Here is a 24845-nt window from a genome sequence, read left to right as displayed (position 1 = left end):
TGTTAATTTAAATGCATTCCAGTTTGTGCAAAGCTGTCATCAAGGCAAAGGGTGGCACAAAGGGTGGAATCTGAATTATAAAATATATTTTGATTTGTTTAACACTTTTTTGTTTACTACATGCTTACAAATGTGATATTTCATAGTTTTGATGTCTCCACTATTATTCTACAATGTAGAACATAGTAACAATAAAGAAAAACCCTGGAATGGAATACTGTATATGTGTATTTAAGTAGTAAAAGTTATTTGATCCAATATTCATAGCATGCAATGAATACATCAAGCCTGTGAGTCTACACATTTGTTTGGATGCATTTGCTGTTTGTTTTGGTTGTGTTTCAGATTATTTTGTGCCCAATATAAATTAATGGTAAATAAAGTATTCTGTCATTTTGAAGTCACTTTTATTGTAGATAAGATTAGAGTATGTTTCTAAACACTTCTACATTAATGTGGGTGCTACCATGATTACGGATAATCCTGAATTAATGGTGAATAATGATGAGTGGGAAATTTACAGATGCACAAATATCATACCCCCAAGACATGCTAACCTCTCACCATTACAATAACGGGTTGGCATTTATGGTATTATGATATATGTGCTGTGTTGAAGATTGTGGACTCAAGAGAACTTGGATCATCGGGGGACATTGATACTTCATTTCCAGCCCCATAATGTTATCAATATTGCATCATTTAAAATTAGTAACCATTATTTATTATTTTCCATAAAGGATTGTGACCAAAGTGACCCCTGTTGGTTACATCTTGGTAGTGCAGGCCATGTCCTAGTAGAGAAGGAGATAATGTCAGAACGTAAGATAAGAATCAATTAAGTGATATAATCATAAGAAAGCAGCTGATTTTGGAGGACAGTTCCACCACCAGCTAAATGGCCTTGAGGGCTTGGTCTACTCACCAGTGCACACTCGTAGATGGGAACGTCTGAGGCCCCTTGCAGCCGGAGGCTGTGTAGCACGGCGTCGTGGACCGTAGTGAACAGACGACTCTTAGGGATGGACTCAGAGAAGAAGCTTGCTCTGGATAGCTGCTCCACCACACAGACTGGAGGAAAGACAAACCAGGTTAAACAACACACGCTAGACCAGAGAGACCAGCATGAATTAGCACAGACACTCACCTTGGCATCCAGCTAAATAGATATCAATGTCAATCTCTCTATAGTCTCGGAATATCTGCAATAAAGAGAGAAAATAGTGAGAGAGATGGAAAGAGAGTGAGAGAAAGGTCAAATAAGAAGGCTGTGTTTTTCTACGGGACTGGTTGTGTTGCACCAGTTTGGATTCATCTGGTTTTTCTCTTCATCCCTCTCTCTCCACCACTCTCCCTCTCTCTCCACCACTCTCCCTCTCTCTCCACCACTCTCCCTCTCTCTCCACCATTCTCCCTCTCTCTCCACCACTCTCCCTCTCTCTCCACCACTCTCCCTCTCTCTCTACCACTCTCCCTCTCTCTCCACCACTCTCCACCACCCTACCACTCTCCTTCTCTCTCCACCACTCTCCCCCTACCACTCTCCCTCTCTCTCTACCACTCTCCCTCTCTCTCCACCACTCTCCCTCTCTCTCCACCACTCTTCCTCTCTCTCCACCACTCTCCCTCTCTCTCCACCACCCTACCACTCTCCCTCTCTCTCCACCACTCTCCCCCTACCACTCTCTCTCTCTCTCCACCACTCTCCCCCTCTCTCTCTCCATCACTCTCTTTTTCACTCTACATCTTTATAAGTGCCTCTTCCCCGACATACAAAACAATCTCATTTAGACCTGCCTACTCACAGAACACAAGACCTTTGTTTGATTCAAGCACAAGGCCACTCAGGAGTATGACAGCGAACAATGTTACATAAGGAGACTGGATACAAAGAAACTACAAATACATTTCTGAAAACATCATTAACCTCTCCTTCCTTTTTTATCCTCTCTCTCCCTTTCTCTTTCACTGTCTTCTCTCCATCCCATCTGTGATCAACCCTCCCTCTCTGTCTTTCCTCCTTCTATCCCCCTTTCATCCATCCCCATCCTTCAAAAAAACACACACACACTCCTCCCACACACACACAAACATACGTTATTCAGCATCATCACAGTGACGGTGTCTACAAAGCTGGCTGTGGAGAGATCCAGGATGATGGTATGTGTGTCATTGTCGGAGCTCCTCCCTCTCTTCTCTTCTCCTATGGTACTGGACGTCTGGGTTATGGCATCATCGCCATGACTACCAGTCTCAGAGCCCAGGTCCAACCCGGTCCCTTGCTGCTCGTAGGCCCAGTTCACCTTAGTTTGACAGAGAGACAGTATGTTACTCTGCTCTGGAGTCAATTGAGGTTTTGCTGACTGTAGGCTTTACTTGAGTCTAGAGTGTTTCCTGTAGAATTATAGTACATCATGCTACAGACCTGTCCATTAGTGGGTCTGTCAGTCAGGGCGATGTCTGTCCTGTTTCCCTTCAGGTCAGGGGAGCCCTTCTCTACATCCACCTTGTCCTCTGGGTGGACTGTACCATTGGGTAGGTGTCCATTCACACCATTCTGGGAAGGGAAGGGGAGAGACATCCATTGAAATAATGTAATTTGATAATAGTATAAAACCATTTTTGTGTACAGTGTGTGTGTGTGTGACGTACAGTATGTGTATGTGACGTGTATTTATGTGACGTGTGTGTGTGTGTGTGCATGTGTGTGTGACGTGTGTACGTGTGTGTGTGTGCATGTGTACGTGTATGTGACGTGTGTGTGTGTGTGTACGTGTATGTGACGTGTGTGTGTGTGTGTACGTGTATGTGACGTGTGTGTGTGTGGAACCTGTTTTTTTGCCTCCTTTTTGCCTTTCTTTTCTTCTTTCTTGTCTTTCCTCTTTTGTTTAGCATCTCTTTTCTTCTTTCTCGTCAGCAGCTTCCCAATGTCAATACCGCTCTGTGTGAGGAAATGAAAGAGAGCGGTTGAGAGAGAACATTTCAGAGAAAAGGGGCAGATTGAGAGTAAGAAACACACACAAACACACACACTACCTTCTTCTGCAGTGCGTCCAGGTATAACTCAGCGTTGGTATAGTACACTGTGGTTGAGGAACGGAAGATAGTGATACCTGGGATCTCTTTTGCCTGCGGGACAAACCAACAAACAAACGGGAGGGGGGGTGTCAATAGACAGTCATCTAAAAGCTGCTTTAAACTCCATTGTTCACTTACCCATCGCCCCCTTAGTATGTATTGAGGTCCTCCGTCTCACCTCTTCGTATGTGTCTGTGTCCAGGTAGAGCTCAGTCCCAGGAACCTGCCCCAGAATAGAGTACCGTGGCCTGGGAGAGAAGAGAACAGGGATGTTATGCACTTTGAGAAGAAAGTGGGACACAGTACAGTTTAGAAAATAAACCTCTCTCCCTTCTACATCAAACAAACACAGACTCACAGCTGTGTTCTGAAGATGACAGTGAGCAGAGAGAAGGCGATGGATGCAGCCAGGCCCAGGTCCAGGTTCAGCAGGATAGTACACACCAGCGTTACCAACCACACCAGCTAGGGGGCAACAGAGATACATGTCATCAATAGGGGGAATACACAGCAACAAGGGGCCTCATTTATAAACGGTGCTTGTGCACAGAATATGCCCCAACACATTTATAAAAACTGAACTTGACGTGAGAATGTGCTTATCCTCACGCTAACTTCAGACCACGAGGACGCACACTTTCTAGTGGTTGAAGTATTGTATTACAAGAAGGCAAAAGTAGCCTAGTAGCCTTGTGCCAATGGGGGATATACACTGAGTGTACAAAACATTAGAAACTATATAATATTGAGTTGTACCCCCCACGCAGATATTTAGTGTTACATTTACGGTAAAAGGTTATAAATGATGGGGTTCTATGTTCAGTCATATACGTCCAGTTAGGATGCAGGTCATAGATATGAAGTTTATGTCATGTGTTGCTCTCACCAGGTCCACTGTGTTGCTCTTCCAGAGTGCAGGAATGTCTAGGTACTGCTTAAACATGCCTTTCAGGTTTACAAACACTATGCAGGACAGGACAGCCTAGGACACACACACACACATACATCAGATCAGATCAGTGGTGTTGTGTGTTTGGGGGGGGGGGGGGGGGGATAAATACCTTGGGTAGCTCCTCAAACAGTGTCCCCAGTTGCAGAATGGTGATCAGCACAATCACTGAGGAAACCACCCCGGCAACCTGGCACAATACACAAACACACATCAGAAAGTGTGTATGCCTGCAGAAATATTAGCAGGTGGACATACAGTGCGTTCGGAAAGTATTCAGACACCTTGACCTTTTCCATGTTTTGTTACAGCCTTATTCTAAAATTGATTAAATTGTTTTTTCCCCTCATCAATCTACACACAAAACCCCATAATGACAAAGCAAGAACGTTATTTTTTTGGGATTTTTGCAAATGTATAAAAAACAAAACAAAATATTTTTTGACATATTTACATAAGTATTCAGACCCTTTACTCAATACTTTGTTGAAGCACCTTTGGCAGTGATTACAGCCTCGAGTCTTCTTGGGTATGACGTTACAAGCTTGGCACACCTGTATTTGAGGAGTTTCTCCCATTCTTCTCTGCAGATCCTCTCAAGCTCTGTCAGGTTGGATGGGGAGTGTCACTGCACAGCTATTGTCAGGTCTCTCCAGAGATGTTTGATCGAGTTCAAGTCCGGGCTCTGGTTGGGCCACTCAATGACATTAAAAAACTTGTCCCGAAGCCACTCCTGTGTTGTCTTGGCTGTGTGCGTCGGGTCGATGTCCTGTTGGAGGGTGAAGCTCCAGTCTGAGGTCCTGAGCGCTCTGGATCGGGTTTCCATCAAGGATCTCTCTGTGCTTTGCTCCGTTCATCTTTCCCTCGAAGAACATCCCCACAGCATGATGCTGCCACCACCATGCTTCACCGTAGCGATGATGCCAGGGTTCCTCCAGACGTGACGCTTGGTATTCAGGCTAAAGAGTTCAATCTTGGTTTAATCAGAGCAGAGAATCTTGTTGTTTATGGTCTTAGAGTCTTTGGGTGCCTTTTGGCAAACACCAAGCAGGCTCTCATGTACCTTTTCCTGAGGAGTGGCTTCCATCTGTTTTTATCTCTGACATGCACTGTCAACTGTGGGACCTTATATAGACAGGTGTGTGCCTTTCCAAGTCATGTCCAATCAATTGAATTTACCACAGGTGGACTCCAATCAAGTTGTAGAAACATCTCAGGGATGATCAATGGAAACAGGATGCACCTGAGCTCAATTTCGAGTCTCATAGCAAAGAGTCTGAATACTTATGTAAATAAGGTATTTCAGTTTTTTAAACTTATTTATACATTTGCAAACATTTCTAAAAACCTGTTTTTCGCTTTGTCATTATGGGGTATTGTATGTAGATTGACGAGGAAAACATTTCATTTAATCAATTTTAGAATAAGGATGTAACGTAACAAAATGTAGAAAGAGTCAAGGGGTCTGAATACTTTCCGTGTGTGTGTGTGTGTGTGTGTGTGTGTGTGTGTGTGTGTGTGTGTGTGTGTGTGTGTGTGTGTGTGTGTGTGTGTGTGTGTGTGTGTGTGTGTGTGTGTGTGTGTGTGTGTGTGTGTGTGTGTGTGTGTGTGTGTGTGTGTGTGTGTGTGTGTGTGTGTGTGTTACCTGTGTCCTGCCCCCAGTGCTCTCCTGGATGAGGCTACGGGACATAGAAGCGGTGACAGAGTAGCATTGGAAGAATCCTCCCACTGTGTTACTGAGACCCAGAGCCACCAGCTCCTAGAGAGAGAGTTTGAGAGGGGGGAGATAAGAGGTATGCAGATGCCAGAGAATGCACTAATGACCATCATTTGACCACCACAAGTCAAGTAAGTCTTAGCGCATATTCAGACTATACTGAGTCCCAGCTGCTCCACAGCCCCCCTGTTGTATTGTTAACTGCAACTGGTGTAGTTCTCATCCATACAGATGTGGGATCTTAATGTGATCGCTCTTTTGTTGATAGAAATGTTCCTGCTAAACAGGAAATGCAAACTTGTAGTGTATTCAAGGTTTAAAAAGCTTCTAAAGTTTGTCATTTCCTCTTTAAAATTTCAGACTTGATTTGACCTAACGTAAAATGTATTAACTCCTATTAAAAAATATCCATGAATTATAATCTGCATAATAATTTACATTTCCTGTTGCTGCAGGATTATTTTCCTGCTGTAGCAAACTGGCTTAAACTAAGATCCTACATCTGTGCTTGACTGAGCAGAGCGTGTCGGCCATTAAACATTCAGGACCAGAGAGCTGTCTCTCTCCTTCAGACCAGAACAACCTCAAGCATACCCCTGCCTACCTGCATAACTGTGTGCGTGCGTGTGTGTGTCCCACCTGGTTGCTGTCCACCTTGTAGCCGTGTTTCAGGCCGAAGGTTTTGCCCAAGGAGATGTTTATGGCATAACCCACTATGGCCACAGCAAACGCATCACCAACCACCATACCCCACAGACTGACGTCAGGTAGACTGGGAGACTTCAGCCTAGGGATGAAGAGGAAGAGGAGGGAAAGGTAAAAGAGAGAGGAGAGGGAGGACAGAGGGAGAGGGAGGAAGAGAGAGAGGAGGGGGGAGAGGAGAGGTGAGAGGGGGAGATGGAGGAGAGAGATGAGGGGAAGGAGAGGGGGAAAGGGAGGAGAGAGGAGAGGGAGAGGAAGGAGAGAGGAGAGAGGATAGAGGAGAAGGAGGAGAGAGGACAGGGGAGAGGGAGGACAGGGGAGAGATAGGAGAGGGGGAAAGAGGAGAGGGGGGAAAGGGAGGAGAGAGGGAGGAGAGAGGAGAGAGGAGAGAGGGAGAGGAAGAGAGGGAGGGAGGAGAGAGTTGAGGGGAAGTGGGATGAGAGAGGAGAGGGGGAGAGAGATATATACGGGAATGATGTGGGTCAAGGACAGGAATGTTGTCAACACTGTAAAATGTATCTCATCCATTACTGCCCCTGTCCAGACCCCTTCCTCCATTACTGCCCCTGTCCAGACCCCTTCCTCCATTACTGCCCCTGTCCAGACCCCTTCCTCCATTACTGCCACTGTCCAGACCCCTTCCTCCATTACTGCCCCTGTCCAGACCCCTTCCTCCATTACTGCCCCTGTCCAGACCCCTTCCTCCATTACTGCCCTTGTCCAGACCCCTTCCTCCATTACTGCCCCTGTCCAGACTCCTTCCTCCATTACTGCCCCTGTCCAGACCCCTTCCTCCATTACTGCCCCTGTCCAGACCCCTTCCTCCATTACTGCCACTGTCCAGACCCCTTCCTCCATTACTGCCACTGTCCAGACCCCTTCCTCCATTACTGCCCCTGTCCAGACCCCTTCCTCCATTACTGCCCCTGTCCAGACCCCTTCCTCCATTACTGCCACTGTCCAGACTCCTTCCTCCATTACTGCCCCTGTCCAGACCCCTTCCTCCATTACTGCCCCTGTCCAGACCCCTTCCTCCATTACTGCCCCTGTCCAGACCCCTTCCTCCATTACTGCCCCTGTCCAGACCCCTTCCTCCATTACTGCCCCTGTCCAGACCCCTTCCTCCATTACTGCCCCTGTCCAGACCCCTTCCTCCATTACTGCCCCTGTCCAGACCCCTTCCTCCATTACTGCCCCTGTCCAGACCCCTTCCTCCATTACTGCCACTGTCCAGACCCCTTCCTCCATTACTGCCCCTGTCCAGACCCCTTCCTCCATTACTGCCCCTGTCCAGACCCCTTCCTCCATTACTGCCCCTGTCCAGACCCCTTCCTCCATTACTGCCCCTGTCCAGACCCCTTCCTCCATTACTGCCCCTGTCCAGACCCCTTCCTCCATTACTGCCCCTGTCCAGACCCCTTCCTCCATTACTGCCCCTGTCCAGACCCCTTCCTCCATTACTGCCCCTGTCCAGACCCCTTCCTCCATTACTGCCCCTGTCCAGACCCCTTCCTCCATTACTGCCACTGTCCAGACCCCTTCCTCCATTACTGCCCCTGTCCAGACCCCTTCCTCCATTACTGCCCCTGTCCAGACCCCTTCCTCCATTACTGCCCCTGTCCAGACCCCTTCCTCCATTACTGCCCCTGTCCAGACCCCTTCCTCCATTACTGCCCCTGTCCAGACCCCTTCCTCCATTACTGCCCCTGTCCAGACCCCTTCCTCCATTACTGCCCCTGTCCAGACCCCTTCCTCCATTACTGCCCCTGTCCAGACCCCTTCCTCCATTACTGCCCCTGTCCAGACCCCTTCCTCCATTACTGCCCCTGTCCAGACCCCTTCCTCCATTACTGCCCCTGTCCAGACCCCTTCCTCCATTACTGCCCCTGTCCAGACCCCTTCCTCCATTACTGCCCCTGTCCAGACCCCTTCCTCCATTACTGCCCCTGTCCAGACCCCTTCCTCCATTACTGCCACTGTCCAGACCCCTTCCTCCATTACTGCCCCTGTCCAGACCCCTTCCTCCATTACTGCCCCTGTCCAGACCCCTTCCTCCATTACTGCCCCTGTCCAGACCCCTTCCTCCATTACTGCCCCTGTCCAGACCCCTTCCTCCATTACTGCCCCTGTCCAGACCCCTTCCTCCATTACTGCCCCTGTCCAGACCCCTTCCTCCATTACTGCCCCTGTCCAGACCCCTTCCTCCATTACTGCCCCTGTCCAGACCCCTTCCTCCATTACTGCCCCTGTCCAGACCCCTTCCTCCATTACTGCCACTGTCCAGACCCCTTCCTCCATTACTGCCCCTGTCCAGACCCCTTCCTCCATTACTGCCCCTGTCCAGACCCCTTCCTCCATTACTGCCCCTGTCCAGACCCCTTCCTCCATTACTGCCCCTGTCCAGACCCCTTCCTCCATTACTGCCCCTGTCCAGACCCCTTCCTCCATTACTGCCCCTGTCCAGACCCCTTCCTCCATTACTGCCCCTGTCCAGACCCCTTCCTCCATTACTGCCCCTGTCCAGACCCCTTCCTCCATTACTGCCCCTGTCCAGACCCCTTCCTCCATTACTGCCCCTGTCCAGACCCCTTCCTCCATTACTGCCACTGTCCAGACCCCTTCCTCCATTACTGCCCCTGTCCAGACCCCTTCCTCCATTACTGCCCCTGTCCAGACCCCTTCCTCCATTACTGCCCCTGTCCAGACCCCTTCCTCCATTACTGCCCCTGTCCAGACCCCTTCCTCCATTACTGCCCCTGTCCAGACCCCTTCCTCCATTACTGCCCCTGTCCAGACCCCTTCCTCCATTACTGCCCCTGTCCAGACCCCTTCCTCCATTACTGCCCCTGTCCAGTACCCTTCCTCCATTACTGCCCCTGTCCAGACCCCTTCCTCCATTATCCCCAACAAATCCCCTTGATTCCTGCCGCTGATGGTCCTCTAGGTCTTTCAACCGTGGTAACAGGTGTCGTGACAAATGTACACACACTCAATGACCCATATACAATGAATAATATTCTAGAGTTAATCATTAGGATGCCCCGGACCACAAATTTGACATTAGAGGTCATACAGTGCAGGTGCCTGGTCTTCCAAACACTGGCTGTGTAGCGGCTGCTTGGCTTTGGTCTTTGACAGTCCAGCAATCTGAAGACCATGCAAAATCAGCTAGTACGCATTACCCGAAGTGTCCCCAAAAGGCTAGGGCCGGCTCTGACTGCATGTGTGGGTATGGATGTGGGTGGGTACACAGCCCCATGAGCCTTTGCGGTCCCTCATGATGAGTTCAGCCCCCACCCCATCAAAGTTGCCCATCCCTGCTCTAGACTCCTTCTCAATGAGCTAAAGTACATTCAGAAAGTTTTCTTACCCCTTGACTTATTCCACATTTTGTTGTGTTACAGCATGAATTCAACATTTATTAAATAGATTTTTCTCTCACCTATCTACATACAATACCCCATAATGACAAAGTGAAAACATGTTTTTAGAGATTTTTGCCAAAAAATAATAGTAAAGTACAGAAATATCAAATTTATCCTGAACAAAAATATCAACACAACATGCAATATTTTCAAAGATTTTACTGAGTTACAGTTCATATAAGGAAATCAGTCAATTTAAAATATTCTCCAAGGCCCTAATCTATGGATTTCACATGACTGGGCAGTGGTGCCGCCAAGGGTAAGCCTTGGAGGGCAGCCAGGCTCAACCACTGGGGAGCCAGGCCAAGACAATCACAATGAGTTTTTCCCCACAAAAGGGCTTGATTACAGACAGAAATACTCCTCAGCATGGGGATATTTTATTTCAGCTCATGAAACAGGGCACCAACACTTTACATGTTGCCTTTACATTTTTGTTAAGTGTACTTAAGTATTCACATGCCTGAGTCAATACTTTGTAGAAGCACCTTTGGTATCGATTACAGCTCACACTCACACATTCTTTAAAAATTCTTCAAACTCTTTCAAATTGGTTGTTGATCATTGCTAGACAACCATTTTCAGGTCTTGCCATAGATTTGAAAGTAGATTTAAGTCAAAACTGTAACTCGGCCACATTCACTGTCTTCTTGTTATGCAACTCCAGTGTAGATTTGGCCTTGTGTTGTAGGTTATTGTCCTGCTGAAAGCTGAATTCATCTCCCAGTGTCTGGTGGAAAGCAGACTGAACCAGGTCTGTGAATATTTCCATTCCATGTATTTTTTATGCTGAAATTCCCATAACATGATGCAACTTATTATGTGACTTGTTAAGCACATTTTTACTCCTGAACTTAGTTAGGCTTGCCACAACTAAGGGGTCGAATACTTATTGACTCAAGACATTTCAGCTTTTTTATTTTTTATTAATTTGAAAACAATTCTAAAAACATAATTCCACTTCGACATTACGGGGTATTGTGTGTAGGCCAGTGACAAAAAAATATCAATTGAATCCATTTTAAATTGTACATTATGTTTGATTTCACCCTCCGATACTTTCTGTCCTTGCCCTCCCCCCTTGCTTTGTTCCGAGTGTAACCTTGACCAGGAGAGCACTCTGCCCCACCAGACAGGCCACAGTCAACAACCTGTAGCTACTGACACACACACGCACACACATGCAAACACGCAAACACACACACACACGCACACACGCAAACACACACACACACGCACACACGCAAACACGCAAACACACACGCACACACACACACACACACACACACACATATAAACACTCACCCTCTGGGGATCTCTCCAACCACGGCCACGTCGTATTGGCTGTTCAGTTTGCCGTAGTAGGAGATGAGTGTTGCTGCTACGATCTGTGACACACACACACACACACACACACACACACACACACACACACACACACACACACACACACACACACACACACACACACACACACACACACACACACACACACACACACACACACATATAGGTTGCCATGCTCACAACAACAAAGCATCTGCTGTTGTTTGCACGTGTAGGAACTTGTATGCATGCATGTGTGTAATTGTGAGTAAATCATTATCGCAGACCCTGTGTGGGTTTGGAATTCAAGCAGAAACGCAGGCAAATCATTGAACAGAGCTCATCACTTGAGAACATTTTATTGGATCAATGAGAAACCAAGCACTACCATGAACTGGAGGAAAACACACTGACTGGGTAGAATATTAACCCTTTGAGATGTACCAAGAGCTTCCAACTGATTCTAATTGATGATATCACAACAAAAATATGGATCATTAAACTGAGAATAAGATTAACATCCTCTCAAAATGTTTAACAGGATGAGAAGACACTGTGTTCTGTTACGCTCCTTCTAGATATCAGCCATGTAGACAGGATGCCCTCTAGTGGCTTTCATTGGAACACACATGTTCAAGGGACCAAAAGAGAGAGAAAGAGGAGGAAAAGACTTGACAGGAGGATGGGAAAGACTTGACAGGAGGGTGGAAAAGACTTGACAGGAGGGTGGAAAAGACTTGACAGGAGGGTGGAAAAGACTTGACAGGAGGATGGGAAAGACTTGACAGGAGGATGGAAAAGACTTGACAGGAGGGTGGAAAAGACTTGACAGGAGGAGGAAAAGACTTGACAGGAGGGTGGAAAAGACTTGACAGGAGGGTGGAAAGACTTGACAGGAGGATGGAAAAGACTTGACAGGAGGATGGAAAAGACTTGACAGGATGGAAAAGACTTGACAGGAGGATGGAAAAGACTTGACAGGAGGGTGGAAAAGACTTGACAGGAAGATGGAAAAGACTTGACAGGAGGGTGGAAAAGACTTGACAGGAGGGTGGAAAAGACTTGACAGGAGGGTGGAAAAGACTTGACAGGAGGATGGAAAAGACTTGACAGGAGGATGGAAAAGACTTGACAGGAGGATGGAAAAGACTTGACAGGAGGATGGAAAAGACTTGACAGGAGGATGGAAAAGACTTGACAGGAGGGTGGAAAAGACTTGACAGGAGGATGGAAAAGACTTGACAGGAGGATGGAAAAGACTTGACAGGAGGATGGAAAAGACTTGACAGGAGGGTGGAAAAGACTTGACAGGAGGATGGAAAAGACTTGACAGGAGGGTGGAAAAGACTTGACAGGAGGATGGAAAAGACTTGACAGGAGGATGGAAAAGACTTGACAGGAGGGTGGAAAAGACTTGACAGGAGGATGGAAAAGACTTGACAGGAGGGTGGAAAAGACTTGACAGGAGGATGGAAAAGACTTGACAGGAGGATGGAAAAGACTTGACAGGAGGATGGAAAAGACTTGACAGGAGGATGGAAAAGACTTGACAGGAGGATGGAAAAGACTTGACAGGAGGATGGAAAAGACTTGACAGGAGGATGGAAAAGACTTGACAGGAGGATGGAAAAGACTTGACAGGATGTCAAATGTTTTCTCTGACGCAGCCTACTACTTGTAAAGATCTAATAAACTCAATCAATCAATCAATTAATCAATCAATCAATCAATGAATCAATGATTGTGTGACTAATGACACAGAGAGCGGATAGGTATGGAGGACTTACCACTATGAGTTCTATGGGAATAGGCAGAGGTAGTTTCTTCTCATAACAGGAGTTGAGTTCTTTGACCACTATGAGGACCACCAAGGCCACTAGACTAACCACCAGGGCCCCAATGTTAGTCTCTGGCAGATGTCTACAGATGTCTATTAGGATCTAGAGAGAGAGAGAGAGAGATGGACAGTCAGACTGTTATTGCCTGCATCCACTAGGTGGAAAACTTGTACAACTTTGTCACGTCTGTCTGTGTCTGTGTGTGTGTGTCTGTGCGCTTGAGTGTGTGGATGTGTTGTGTGTACTCACATAGACCTGAGACAGGGGTCCGGAGAAGCGTGCAGGGTGGATACCAAAGATATATTTGAGTTGTGAGACGACCACGTGTGTAGCTGCTCCTGTTGTGTAGCCACGTACCAGGGGCTCCGACAGGTACGTCACCACGAAACCAAACCGCACCATGCCCAGCAGGACCTGAAAGAGCCCACTCAGTACTGTGGTGCTGGCTGCTATCTGAACTCTGTAGGCGTCGCGGGCTGTCACATCCAGAACTGCTGTCCCGTTGGTTCCATTCAGGAATGTGAAGTCACTGTCTGGAGCCAACCTCTCTGTCACACTGCCTATCATGATGCTGATCACAGCAAACGTTCCTAAGGAAAAACACACACAAAAGCACCTTAGTGAAACTCTTTATTCCTCTGACCGATGATATTAAAAACATTCATTCTCTAAAGTCTTTCTCCCTCTCTCTCTTTCTCCTCTCTTTTTCTCCTCCTTTCTCTCATTCTCCTCCTCCTCGCTCTCTCTTTCTCTCTCTCTCTCTGTCTCCTCTCTCTGTCTCCTCTCTCTTTCTCCTCCTCTGTCTCCTCCTCCTCTCTGTCTCCTCCTCTCTCTGTCCCCAGCTCTGTCTCCCTCTCTCTTTCTCCTCCTCTCTCTGTCTCTCCTCTCTCCATCTCCTCCTTTCTATTTCTCATCTTCTCTCTTTCAATCTCTCTCTGTCTCCTCTCTCTCTCTCTCCTCCTCTCTTTCCCTTTCTCTCTGTCTCCTCCTCTCTCTGTCCCCACCTCTGTCTCCTCCTCTCGCTTTCTCCTCATCTCTCTGTCTCCTTCTAACTTTCTCCTCCTCTCTCTTTCCCTCTTTCTCTGTCTCCTCCTCTCTCTCTCTCTAGTCCTCTTTCCCTTTCTCTCTTTCCCTCTCTCTCTAGTCCTCTCTTTCCCTTTCTCTCTTTCCCTCTCTCTCTCTAGTCCTCTCTTTCCCTTTCTCTCTTTCCCTGTCTCCTAATCTCTCATTCCCTCTCTCTCTTTCTCCTCCTCTCTCTTCTCCTCCTCTATTTTTCCCTCTCTCTCTTTCTCCTCCTCTCTCTTTCTCCTCTCCCTTTCTCCTCTCTCTGTCTCCTCCTCTCTCTTTCCCTCTTTCTCTGTCTCCTCCTCTCTCTCTCTCTCTAGTCCTCTCTTTCCCTTTCTCTCTTTCCCTCTCTCTCTCTAGTCCTCTCTTTCCCTTTCTCTCTTTCCCTCTCTCCCTGTCTCCTCCTCTCTCATTCCCTCTCTCTCTTTCTCCTCCTCTCTCTTCTCCTCCTCTATTTTTCCCTCTCTCTCTTTCTCCTCCTCTCTCTTTCTCCTCTCTCTTTCTCCTCTCTCTGTCTCCTCCTCTCTCTTTCCCTTTCTCTCTTTCCCTCTCTCTCTCTCTAGTCCTCTCTTTCCCTTTCTCTCTTTCCCTCTCTCCCTGTCTCCTCCTCTCTCATTCCCTCTCTCTCTTTCTCCTCCTCTCTCTTCTCCTCCTCTATTTTTCCCTCTCTCTCTTTCCCCTCCTCTCTCTTTCTCCTCTCTCTTTCTCCTCTCTCTGTCTCCTCCTCTCTCTTTCTCCTCTTCTCTCTTTCCCTCTCTCTCAGTCTCCTCCTATCTCTCTCTCCTCCTGTCTTTCCCCTTCTCTCTTTCTCCTACTTCTCTCATTCTCCTCCTTTCGATCTCTCTCTCTCTCTTTCTCTCTCTCTCTCTGTCTCCTCTCTCTTTCTCCTCCTCTTTCTCCTCCTCTCTCTGTCTCCTCCTCTCTCTTATTCCTCTTCTCTCTTTCCATCTTTCTCTGTCTCCTCTCTCTCTCTCTAGTCCTCTCTTTCCCTTTATCTCTTTCCCTCTCTTTCCCTTTCTCTCTCCATCTCTCCTCTCTCTTTCCCTCTCTCTCTTTCTCCTCTTCTCTCTTTCTCTCCTCTCTCTCTCTCTCCTCTCTTTTTCTCCTCTCTCTCTCTCTCCTCTCTTTCTCTCCTCTCTCTGTCTCCTCCTCTCTCTTTCTCCTCTTCTCTCTTTCCATCTCTCTCATTCTCCTCCTATCTCTCTCTCCTCCTGTCTTTCCCCTTCTCTCTTTCTCCTCCTTCTCTCATTCTCCTCCTTTCTCTCTCTCTCTTTCTCTCTCTCTCTCTCTCTCTCTCTCTCTCTCTCTCTCTCTCTCTCTCTCTCTCTCTCTCTCTCTCTCTCTCTCTGTCTCCTCTCTCTTTCTCCTCCTCCTCTCTCTTTCTGCTCATCTCTCTGTCTCCCTCTTTCTCTTTCTCCTCCTCTCTCTGTCTCCTCCTCTCTCTTATTTATCTTCTCTCTTTCCCTCTTTCTCTGTCTCCTCCTCTCTCTCTCTAGTCCTCTCTTTCCCTTTATCTCTTTCCCTCTCTTTCCCTTTCTCTCTTTCCGTCTCTCTCTCTTTCTACTCCTCTCTCCGTCTCTCCTCTCTCTTTCCCTCTCTCTCTTTCTCCTCTTCTCTATCTTTCCCTCTCTCTCTTTCTCCTCTTCTCTCTTTCTCCTCCTCTCTCTGTCTCTCCTCTCTTTCCCTCTCTCTCTTTCTCCTCCTCCCTCTCTCTTTCTCCTCCTCTTTGTCTCTCTTCTCTCTTTCTCCTCCTCTCTGGCTCCTCCTCTCTCTTTCTCATCCTCTCTGTCTCCTCCTCTCGCTGGCTCCTCCTCTCTTTCCTGCTCTCTCTTCCACTCTCTCTCTTTCTCCTCCTCTCTCTTTCTCCTCCTCTCTGTCTCCTCCTCTCTCTGTCTCCTCTCTCTTTCCCTCTCTCTCTGTCTCTTCTTCTCTCTGTCTCCTCCTCTCTCTTTCACTCTCTCTCGTTCTCCTCCTCTTACTCCTCCTCTCTCTTTCTCCTCCTCTCTGGCTCCTCCTCTCTCTTTCTCCTCCTCTCTGGCTCCTCCTCTCTCTTTCTCCTCCTCTCTGTCTCCTCTCTCTTTCCTGCTCTCTCTTCCCCTCTCTCTCTTTCTCCTCCTCTCTCTTTCTCCTCCTCTCTGTCTCCTCCTCTCTCTGTCTCCTCTCTCTTTCCTTCTCTCTCTTTCTCCTCCTCTCTCTGTCTCCTCCTCTCTCTCTGTCTCTTCTTCTCTCTTTCCCTCTCTCTCTCTCTTCTTCTCTCTGTCTCCTCCTCTCTCTTTCACTCTCTCTCGTTCTCCTCCTCTTACTCCTCCTCTCTCTTTCTCCTCCTCTCTGGCTCCTCCTCTCTCTTTCTCCTCCTCTGTCTCCTCTCTCTTTCCTGCTCTCTCTTCCCCTCTCTCTCTTTCTCCTCCTCTCTCTTTCTCCTCCTCTCTGTCTCCTCCTCTCTCTTTCCCTCTCTCTCTCCCTCTCGCTCTTTCTCCTCCTCCTTCTCATCCTCTCTCTCCTCCTCTCTCTTTCCCCTCCTCTCTCTGTCTCCTCCTCTCTCTTTCCCCCCTCTCTCTGTCTCCTCTTCTCTCCACTCTGTCTTACCTATGGAGATGTGTCTGGAGGTGCCAAGGAGGCAGTAGACCAGTACAGGGTAGAAGGAGGTGTAGAGACCAAACACTGGAGGCACAGAGGCCAGGAGAGCATAGGCCATACCTAGGCAAATGTTACAGGAAGGTCTTCACAAAATAGTTATCATATATTCTCAAATAGGTCATTAAACAATAACTTCAGATCAATTTATGTAAATCAGGCTTTTCCATACCTCAAGCATTGGCATCAATCAATCAAATATATTTATGTAGTCCTTTTTACATTAGCAGGAGATTTGGGAGATTTCCATGTGAGTTACACGTGTTGCTGATTTCAAGTTATGATCATGTGATCCGGCCCTGTGATTGGACCCTGTGATCTGGCCCTGTGACTGAACCATGTGATTGGACCATGTGATCAGGCCCTGTGATCGGGCCCTGTGACTGGACCATGTGATCTGGCCCTGTGACTGGACCGTGTGATCGGGCCCTGTGACTGGACCATGTGACTGGACCATGTGACTGGACCATGTGATCAGGCCCTGTGATCCGGCCCTGTGATTGGACCCTGTGATTGGACCCTATGTGTGTGTGTTTGGTCAGACAGTAGATGTAGCACAGACCCTGAGGCAGGTGCATGATGCCAACGCTGATGCCAGATATGAGGTCTCCCAGGCCGTTGTCTCTCACTGAGTAACGTGGCAGCCATGACAGGACAGGCAAAGTGCTCAGCACAGAGCGCTTCAGCTTGGGCATGGAACACCTGACACCAGGAGGGGCGGAGTGCATCATGGAGAGTTGGAGAAAAGAGGAATAGAGTTTTGTTATCCATTTGTGACAACTGAAATGTGTCTGCTGAGTTTAACAGTTGGTGGAAAGGGCATGGGTAGGCAACTCTTCTCCTGGAGCGCCACAGTGTGTGCAGGGTCTTGTTCTAGCCCAGCTCCAACACATATGATTTAACTAACCAGGAGACTTAAAGCTAGGCTGGAACAAAAACCTGCACACACTGTGTCCCTTCAGGACCGGGGTTTACAGAGAAACCATGACAACTATCTGTACGGTCCTTTTTAGCCGCCCAGTAAAAACAAAAGGGGTGTAATCTGTGTTTGGAGTGTTCATCTGGATTATGTAGCTAAAGCGTTCTAAAGAGTTCATTTTTTCTGACTTGATATATTAATATTTGTTGGCCGTGCAGTGTCATACTCTGTGATAGGTTAGTATTTGGTGGCAGTGCAGTGTCATACTCTGTGATAGGTTAATATTCGGTGGCAGTGCAGTGTCATACTCTGTGATAGGTTAATATTTGGTGGCAGTGCTGAACCTATGTTTCAGTTTCAAGAGGCCATCAGGGCTCAGGTCCAGAGGAAGGTTAACTTTTCTCTTCAAGCCTCAATAAGTCACACGACCTGGACCAAACTGTCTGGATACAGTGCCTTGCAAAGGTATTCACCCCCTTGGTGTTTTTCCTATTTTGTTTCATTACAACCTGTAATTTAAATGGATTTTTATTTGGATTTCATGTAATGGACATACACAAAATACTAAAAAAATTCCCCAAAAAATAAAAGGGAAAAGTGGTGCGTGTATATGTATTCACCCCTTTTGCTATGAAGCCCCTAGATAAGATCTGGTGCAACCAATTACCTTCAGAAGTCACATAATTAGTTAAATAAAGTCCACCTGTGTGCAATCTAAGTGTCACATGATCTCAGTATATGTACCCCTGTTCTGAAAGACCCAGAGTCTGCAACACCACCAAGCAAGCAAGCAGCACCACCAAGCAAGCGGCACTATGAAGACCAAGGAGCTCTCCAAACAGGTCAGGGACAAAGTTGTGGAGAAGTACAGTTCAGGGTTGGGTTAAAAAAAAATATCCGAAACTTTGAACATCCCAGAGCACCATTAAATCCATGATTAATAAATGGAAAGAATATGGCACCACAACAAACCTGCCAAGAGAGGGCCGCCCATCAAAACTCACGGACCAGGCAAGGAGGCCATTAATCAGAGAGGCAACAAAGAGACCAAAGATAACGCTGAAGGAGCTGAAAAGCTCCACAGCGGAGATTGGAATATCTGTCCATAGGACCACTTTAAGCCATACACTCCACAGAGCTGGGCTTTACGGAAGTGTGGCCAGAAAAAAGCCATTGCCAAATGCCAAAAGCCATTGCTTTAATACCTCTCTAGGCTAGGTGGGACGGTCCCACCTGACCAACATCCAGTAAAAGTGCAGGGAGCCAAATTCAAACTACAAAATTGTAAATATTTACCATTCTTGAAAATACACATGCAATATGTCAAAATAAATCTTAACTTCTTGTTAATCCAGCCGCGGTGTCAGACTTCAAAAAGGCTTTACGGCGAAAGCAAACCATGCGATTATCTGAGGACAGCACCCCACCATTCAAATGCATAACAATCATTTTCAACCAGGCAGGTGGCGACACAAAAGTCAGAAATAACGATATAATTCATGCCTTACCTTTGAAGATCTTCTTCTGTTGGCACTCCAATATGTCCCAGAAACATCACAAATGGTCTTTTTGTTCGATAAACTCCTTTTTTATATCCCCAAAATGTCCATTTATTTGGCGCGTTTGATTCAGAAAAACACTGGTTCCAACTCGCCCAACATGACTACAAATTATCTAATAAATTACCTGTAAACTTTGTCCAAACATTTCAAACAGCTTTCCTAATCCATCCTTAGGTAACCTAAAACATAAATAATCTATACAATTTAAGACGGAATATATTGTGTTCAATAGCGGATAAAATCAAAGTGGAGCGAGCAACAGGTCGTGCTCTAGAAACAAAAGAGTCCACTTGGCTTGACTCTCATTCTGAATAGCCGTACTTCTTCATTTCTCAAAGGAAAAACATCAACCAATTTCTAAAGACTGTTGACATCTAGTGGAACCCATAGGAACTGCAACCAGGTGCCTCATAAATCTAGTTTACCATAGAAAACTAATTGAAAACACAGTGAACTCCAAAAATGATTTTCCTGGATGGTTTGTCCTCGGGGTTTCGCCTGCCAAATAAGTTATGTTATACTCACAGACATCATTTTAACAGTTTTAGAAACTTTAGAGTGTTTTCTATCCAAATCTACTAATTATATGCATATCCTAGCTTCTGGGCCTGAGTAGCAGGCAGTTTACTTTGGGCACGCTTTTCATCCGGACGTCAAAATACCGCCCCCTATCCCAAAGAATAAGCAAACACGTTTGGTGTTCACCAAAAGGCATGTGGGGACTCCCCAAACATATGGAAGAAGGTAGTCTGGTCAGATCAGACTAAAATTTAGTTTTTTGGCCATCAAGAAAAATGCTATGTCTGGCGCAAACCCAACACCTCTCATCACCCCAGAATACCATCCCCACAGTGAAGCATAGTGGTGGCAGCATCAGGCTGTGGGGATGTGTTTCATCAGCAGGGACTGGGAAACTGGTCAGAATGGAAGGAATGATGGATGGCGCTAAATACAGGGAAATTCTTGAGGGAAACCTGATTCAGTCTTTCAGAGATTTGAGACTGTGACGGAGGTTCACCTTCCAGCAAGACAATGACCCTAAGCATACTGCTAAATCAAGGGAAACATTTAAATGTCTTGGAATGGCCTAGTCAAAGCCCAGACCTCAATCCAATTGAGAATCTGTGGTATGACTTAAAGATTGCTGTACACCAGCGGAACCCATCCAACTTGAAGGAGCTGGAGCAGTTTTGCCTTGAAGAATGGGCAGAAATCCCAGTGGCTTGATGTGCCAAGCTTATAGAGACATACCCAAAGAGTCTTGCAGCTGTAATTGCTGCAAAAAGGTGGCTCTACAAAGTATTGACTTTGGGGGGTGAATAGTTATGCACGCTCAAGTTTTCAGCTTTTTTGTCTTATTTCTTGTTTGTTTCACAATAACAAATATTTTGTATCTTCAAAGTGGTAGGCATGTTGTTTAAATCAAATGATACAAAACCCCCCAAAAACTATTTTAATTCCAGGTTTTAAGGCAACAAAATAGGATAAATGCCAATGGGGGTGAATACTTTCGCAAGCCACTGTAAGTCACACGGTCTGGACCAAACTGTCTGCCTTTCATAACCCAGATAAAAAAGACTACAGTTTACTATAGAATACTATAGTACTTACTATATAATGATATAGTATTCTGTTACTATAGAATTTGATAGTATTTTGTAGTAAACTAGTATTTTGTAGAATACTATACTGCACACTGCTGTATCCCTCGATTATGTAGTGCAAACTATTTAATTGTGTAGTATACTGTGGAATACTACTGTATACTACACACTGTTGATCATGTATTGCTTACTATAAAGTGTTGTAGTATACTGTAGAATACTATATTAATTACTACAGTATTATCTGCCAAAAACACTGTAGTAAATACTACGGTAATGTCCGCAAAAACAAAGAATTGTAAAACTATAGTAATACTACATTATTCAATTTGCATATGCTCCACCCATACCCATCCCCCATATCCCAATTTGTGCCACCCATAAGTAAGAAACCTACATGCAAATTATAGACCATATATTGTGTTCCCCTACAGATTATAGAAAAAAGCAGAAATGTTGAACTATCTATTCAGACTCCAATCCTACCTTCAGTTTATGGAATATTTGCTCATAGTATATCTTATATGTCAAAGATAATAGAACAAAAAACACTAGTAGATACTACAGTAATATCTGCAAGAACACTACAGTAATTACTATATTATATACTATAGTATTTATACTGTAATACACTGTACTAAAGTATACTACAGTCAGTCCACAAAAACATATAGTGAACACTACATTAAAGTCTGTAAAAACACTACCGGGGAATACTACAGTAAAGTCTGCAAAAACACTACAGTGAATATTATAGTATTTATACTAGAGAATACTATAGTATACTAGTTTGTCCTCAAAAACACTACAGTGAATACTATAGTATACTAGTTTGTCCTCAAAAACACTACAGTGAATACTATAGTATACTTCTGCAAACCACTACAGTGAATACTATAGTATACTACAGTCTGCGAAAACACTACAGCACATTACAGCAAAAAAACACTACAGTGAATACTATAGTATACTTCCGCAAAAACACTACAGTGAATACTATAGTATACTTCCGCAAAAACACTGCAGTGAAAACTGTAGTATATAAATATAGTAATACTACAGTATTTAGACCATAGTATACTGTAATATTTTTCATATGGGCAGCTGTCCTGTCTTCTCTTTCTGCACCTTTATCTGTTCTCTTCTTTCTCTCTCTGTGCCTCTCATTATCCTTCTCTCTTATCCTCTATCTGTTTTCTCTCTAATATTCTCCTTCTCTGTCTGCCACAGACTGTCCCTCTCTGTCCGGCACAGACTGTCTCTTCTCTGTCCAACAGACTGTCTCTTCTCTGTCCAACAGACTGTCCCTCTCTGTCCGGCACAGACTGTCCCCTCTCTGTCCGCCACAGACTGTCCCCTCTCTTGTTCATTCTGCTCCTATCTTACCTCTCCCTGCGTCAGTGGGATTGCATAATGAAAGATCATCCATTGCAACCATATAAAGGAGCATATCACACATTCAAACACACAACACACACACACACACGCTCATCTACGTGCCTTACTCAACTGTCCTCAAATAACCTGGGCAGTAAATTGTAAACTGAAATCAACACAGACACATCCAAAATAGCTTTTTTCAATGCATGTTATTCATCTGCAGAATTAGTCAGCAAATAGTGAAACTGATGCATGTTCCTGCTCCACACGTGCACTATCCTCCCTCCTCCCCCTCTCCCATCCCTTCTGCCCTGCTCCCTCTCCTTCTCTTTTACCATATCTTACCTGAGGGAATCTTTCACCCTCTCCTTCAGGGGAGGTGTGGTGGAGTGTGTCCGTCTTCGGGCCACCTGGTCAAGGCAAAGCTCGTCCAAAACATCCCGCTCCACGTAAAACTTCCCAGCTCTCTGTTCTTCAACTCCCATGGTTGCCTGCCTGCCTGTCTTCCAACACTGAGTGTCTTTGTGTTGATTGCTTTGTGTCTCTCTGTCTTTTCTGTCTGTCTGTCTGTCCTTCTAGTCTGAAACACTGTGCAGGTCTCTCCAAAACATTACTTAGAAAAAAACACTGTTGGTCCAAAAAGTAAAAAATCTATTAGTCAGAAAAGAGAAAAACCTCTTGGTCCAAAACAACAGTTGTCTGACAATTACCAACAACTGTCCAACACCCTGATAAGAGTTACAAAAGCATGAAATAAGAAGCTACTAAGTCCCACGCTCCTGGCTGTGTCTCAGTTTGTATCCAGTTTAGCAGAGTGTGGGAGTGACAGTCCTCTCCTGCCCTTATGAGGGAACACCTCACACCCCCACCCAAGCCAGTAGTGTGTGTGTGGTCTAACTTTCATATCTTTTGGGTTCCAGAAGTCCTCACAGGGACAGTAAAACAAGGACAATTCTAACAAGTGGTCACATTTTGTAGATAAAGGCTATTTTAGGCTTATGGTCAGGTTTAGGGTTAGAATTAGGTTTGGGTTAGAATTAGGTTTAGGAGTTACATTTAGGGTTAGGTTTAGTGTTAGGGGTTTGGAGTTAAGGTAAGGGTTAGGGTTAGGTTTAGTGTTAGTGTTAGGGGTTTGGAGTTAAGGTAAGGGTTTAGGGTTAGGGTTAGGGTTAGGGTTAGGGTTAGGGTTAGGGTTAGGGTTAGGGTTAGGGTTAGGGTTAGGGTTAGGGTTAGGGTTAGGGTTAGGGTTAGGGTTAGGGTTAGGGTTAGGGTTAGGGTTAGGGTTAGGGTTAGTGTTAGGGGTTTGGAGTTAAGGTAAGGGTTTAGGGTTAGGGTTAGGGTTAGGGTTAGGTTTAGGGTTAAGGGTTAAGGGTTTGGAGTTAAGGTAAGGGTTAAGGGTTAAGGGTTAGGTTTAGGGTTAGGGGTTTGGAGTTAAGGTAAGGGTTAGGGTTAGGGTTAAGGGTTGGGGAAAAAAGGACTTTGAATGGGAATAAATGTTTTGGTCCCCACTTGGATAGTAAAACCAACGTGTGTGTGTATGTTTCTCTCTCTCTCTCTGTGTGTGTGTGTGTGTCTATGTCTGTGTGTGTGTGTGTGTGTGTCTGTGTCGTGTGTGTGTGTGTGTGTCTGTGTGTGTGTGTGTGTGTGTGTGTGTGTGTGTGTGTGTGTGTGTGTGTGTGTGTGTGTGTGTGTGTGTGTGTGTGTGTGTGTGTGTGTGTGTGTGTGTGTGTGTGTGTGTGTGTGTGTGTGTGTGTGTGTGTGTGTGTGTGTGTGTGTGTGTGTGTGTTTGTGTGTGTTTTCGGCAATGAAAGTACAGTGAAATTGTTTACTCAGGCCAGTCACCCAGCTGTACTTTTTCCCTAGGTCAATCATCCTGGGTTGAGTAGACATCTCTACCTCCTCATGCACACATAAACACACACATGTGTATTTCAATTGTTTTCCTAAGTGTTATGTCCTGTTTTCATGTGCCATCCTTCAGAGTTCTTTGTAGTTTAAAATAGTTTTTCTAAATAGTTTTTAACTGTACGAATTGTTTTACCCATCAATCAATAAATCAATCAAGTCTCTTCCCTCACACCCACAAAACACACTTGTAATCTGATTTAGTAGGAACAGTATTTGTATATTAGGATGCCCATTAGCTTTAGCAGAAGCAGCAGCTACTCTTCCTGGGGTCCACAAAAAACATCAAGCATGACAAGTAACAAAACACTGATACACTGATAGACAACGACAGTCACACTCATTTTAAATACAAAATATACAAACAATTCAACAACAAAACATTATACAAACAATACAACAACAAAAATGATGTGTGTGTGTGTCTGTGTGTGAGTGTGAGTCCCCTCACAGTGCCTCGCTTGTTTTTTAATCCGTTTTTTTTTTTTTTAAGGTAATTTTGCTGTTTGCTTGACTAATTTGAGATGGAAGGGAGTTCAATGTGATCATGGCTCTGTATAAAACTGTCCGTTGCCGTGAATTCATTTTGGACTTAGTATTGCAATATACTGCCGATTTTTATTGGTAGTGATTGTCTTGTCTTGGCTCGGACAGACTGTACTACAAGGTTTAGACAGACTGAAGTCCAGATGAGGATGTTCTACTCTGACTCCACACCTTCCTCTTTCATATCCTACTGCG

At 45.7% G+C, this 24845-nt stretch overlaps 1 protein-coding gene across 2 annotated transcripts; it reads right to left on the bottom strand.

Moving 5' to 3' along the window:
• Positions 1-390: 390 nt before the first annotated feature.
• On the bottom strand, positions 391-22993 carry LOC139542934 (solute carrier family 26 member 6-like). 2 transcript variants are annotated; one of them, XM_071348935.1, is made up of 19 exons: positions 22545-22993; positions 17297-17436; positions 16687-16797; positions 13285-13625; positions 12985-13137; positions 11177-11259; positions 6384-6531; positions 5673-5786; positions 4140-4217; positions 3965-4060; positions 3437-3543; positions 3257-3326; positions 3037-3129; positions 2831-2941; positions 2426-2557; positions 2097-2303; positions 1148-1202; positions 926-1071; positions 391-794 (listed from the first exon to the last, which is right to left on the bottom strand). In XM_071348935.1, the coding sequence occupies exons 1-19, from the start codon at positions 22682-22684 to the stop codon at positions 768-770; spliced, it is 2352 nt and encodes a 783-aa protein (XP_071205036.1). In that variant the 5' UTR covers positions 22685-22993; the 3' UTR covers positions 391-767. The 2 variants fall into 2 exon arrangements, with proteins under 2 accessions (XP_071205036.1, XP_071205037.1); XM_071348936.1 differs by lacking the exon at positions 3965-4060.
• Positions 22994-24845: the final 1852 nt, after the last annotated feature.

The sequence above is a fragment of the Salvelinus alpinus genome, chromosome 17 (assembly GCF_045679555.1).
Source record: "Salvelinus alpinus chromosome 17, SLU_Salpinus.1, whole genome shotgun sequence".
In the NCBI taxonomy this organism is placed as follows: domain Eukaryota; kingdom Metazoa; phylum Chordata; class Actinopteri; order Salmoniformes; family Salmonidae; genus Salvelinus; species Salvelinus alpinus.
Note: the sequence above shows the minus strand (reverse complement) of the source record. Positions and strands in the feature narration are given on the sequence as shown.

Coding starts and splice junctions, on each gene's coding strand:
- LOC139542934 (XM_071348935.1), bottom strand. CDS start 22,684: ATGGGAGTTGAAGAACAGAGAGCTGGGAAGTTTTACGTGGAGCGGGAT. Junction 4,218..5,672: donor GCACTGGGGGCAGGACACAG/GTAACACACACA, acceptor GTATTGTGCCAG/GTTGCCGGGGTGGTTTCCTC. Junction 1,072..1,147: donor CTATTTAGCTGGATGCCAAG/GTGAGTGTCTGT, acceptor TCTTTCCTCCAG/TCTGTGTGGTGGAGCAGCTA.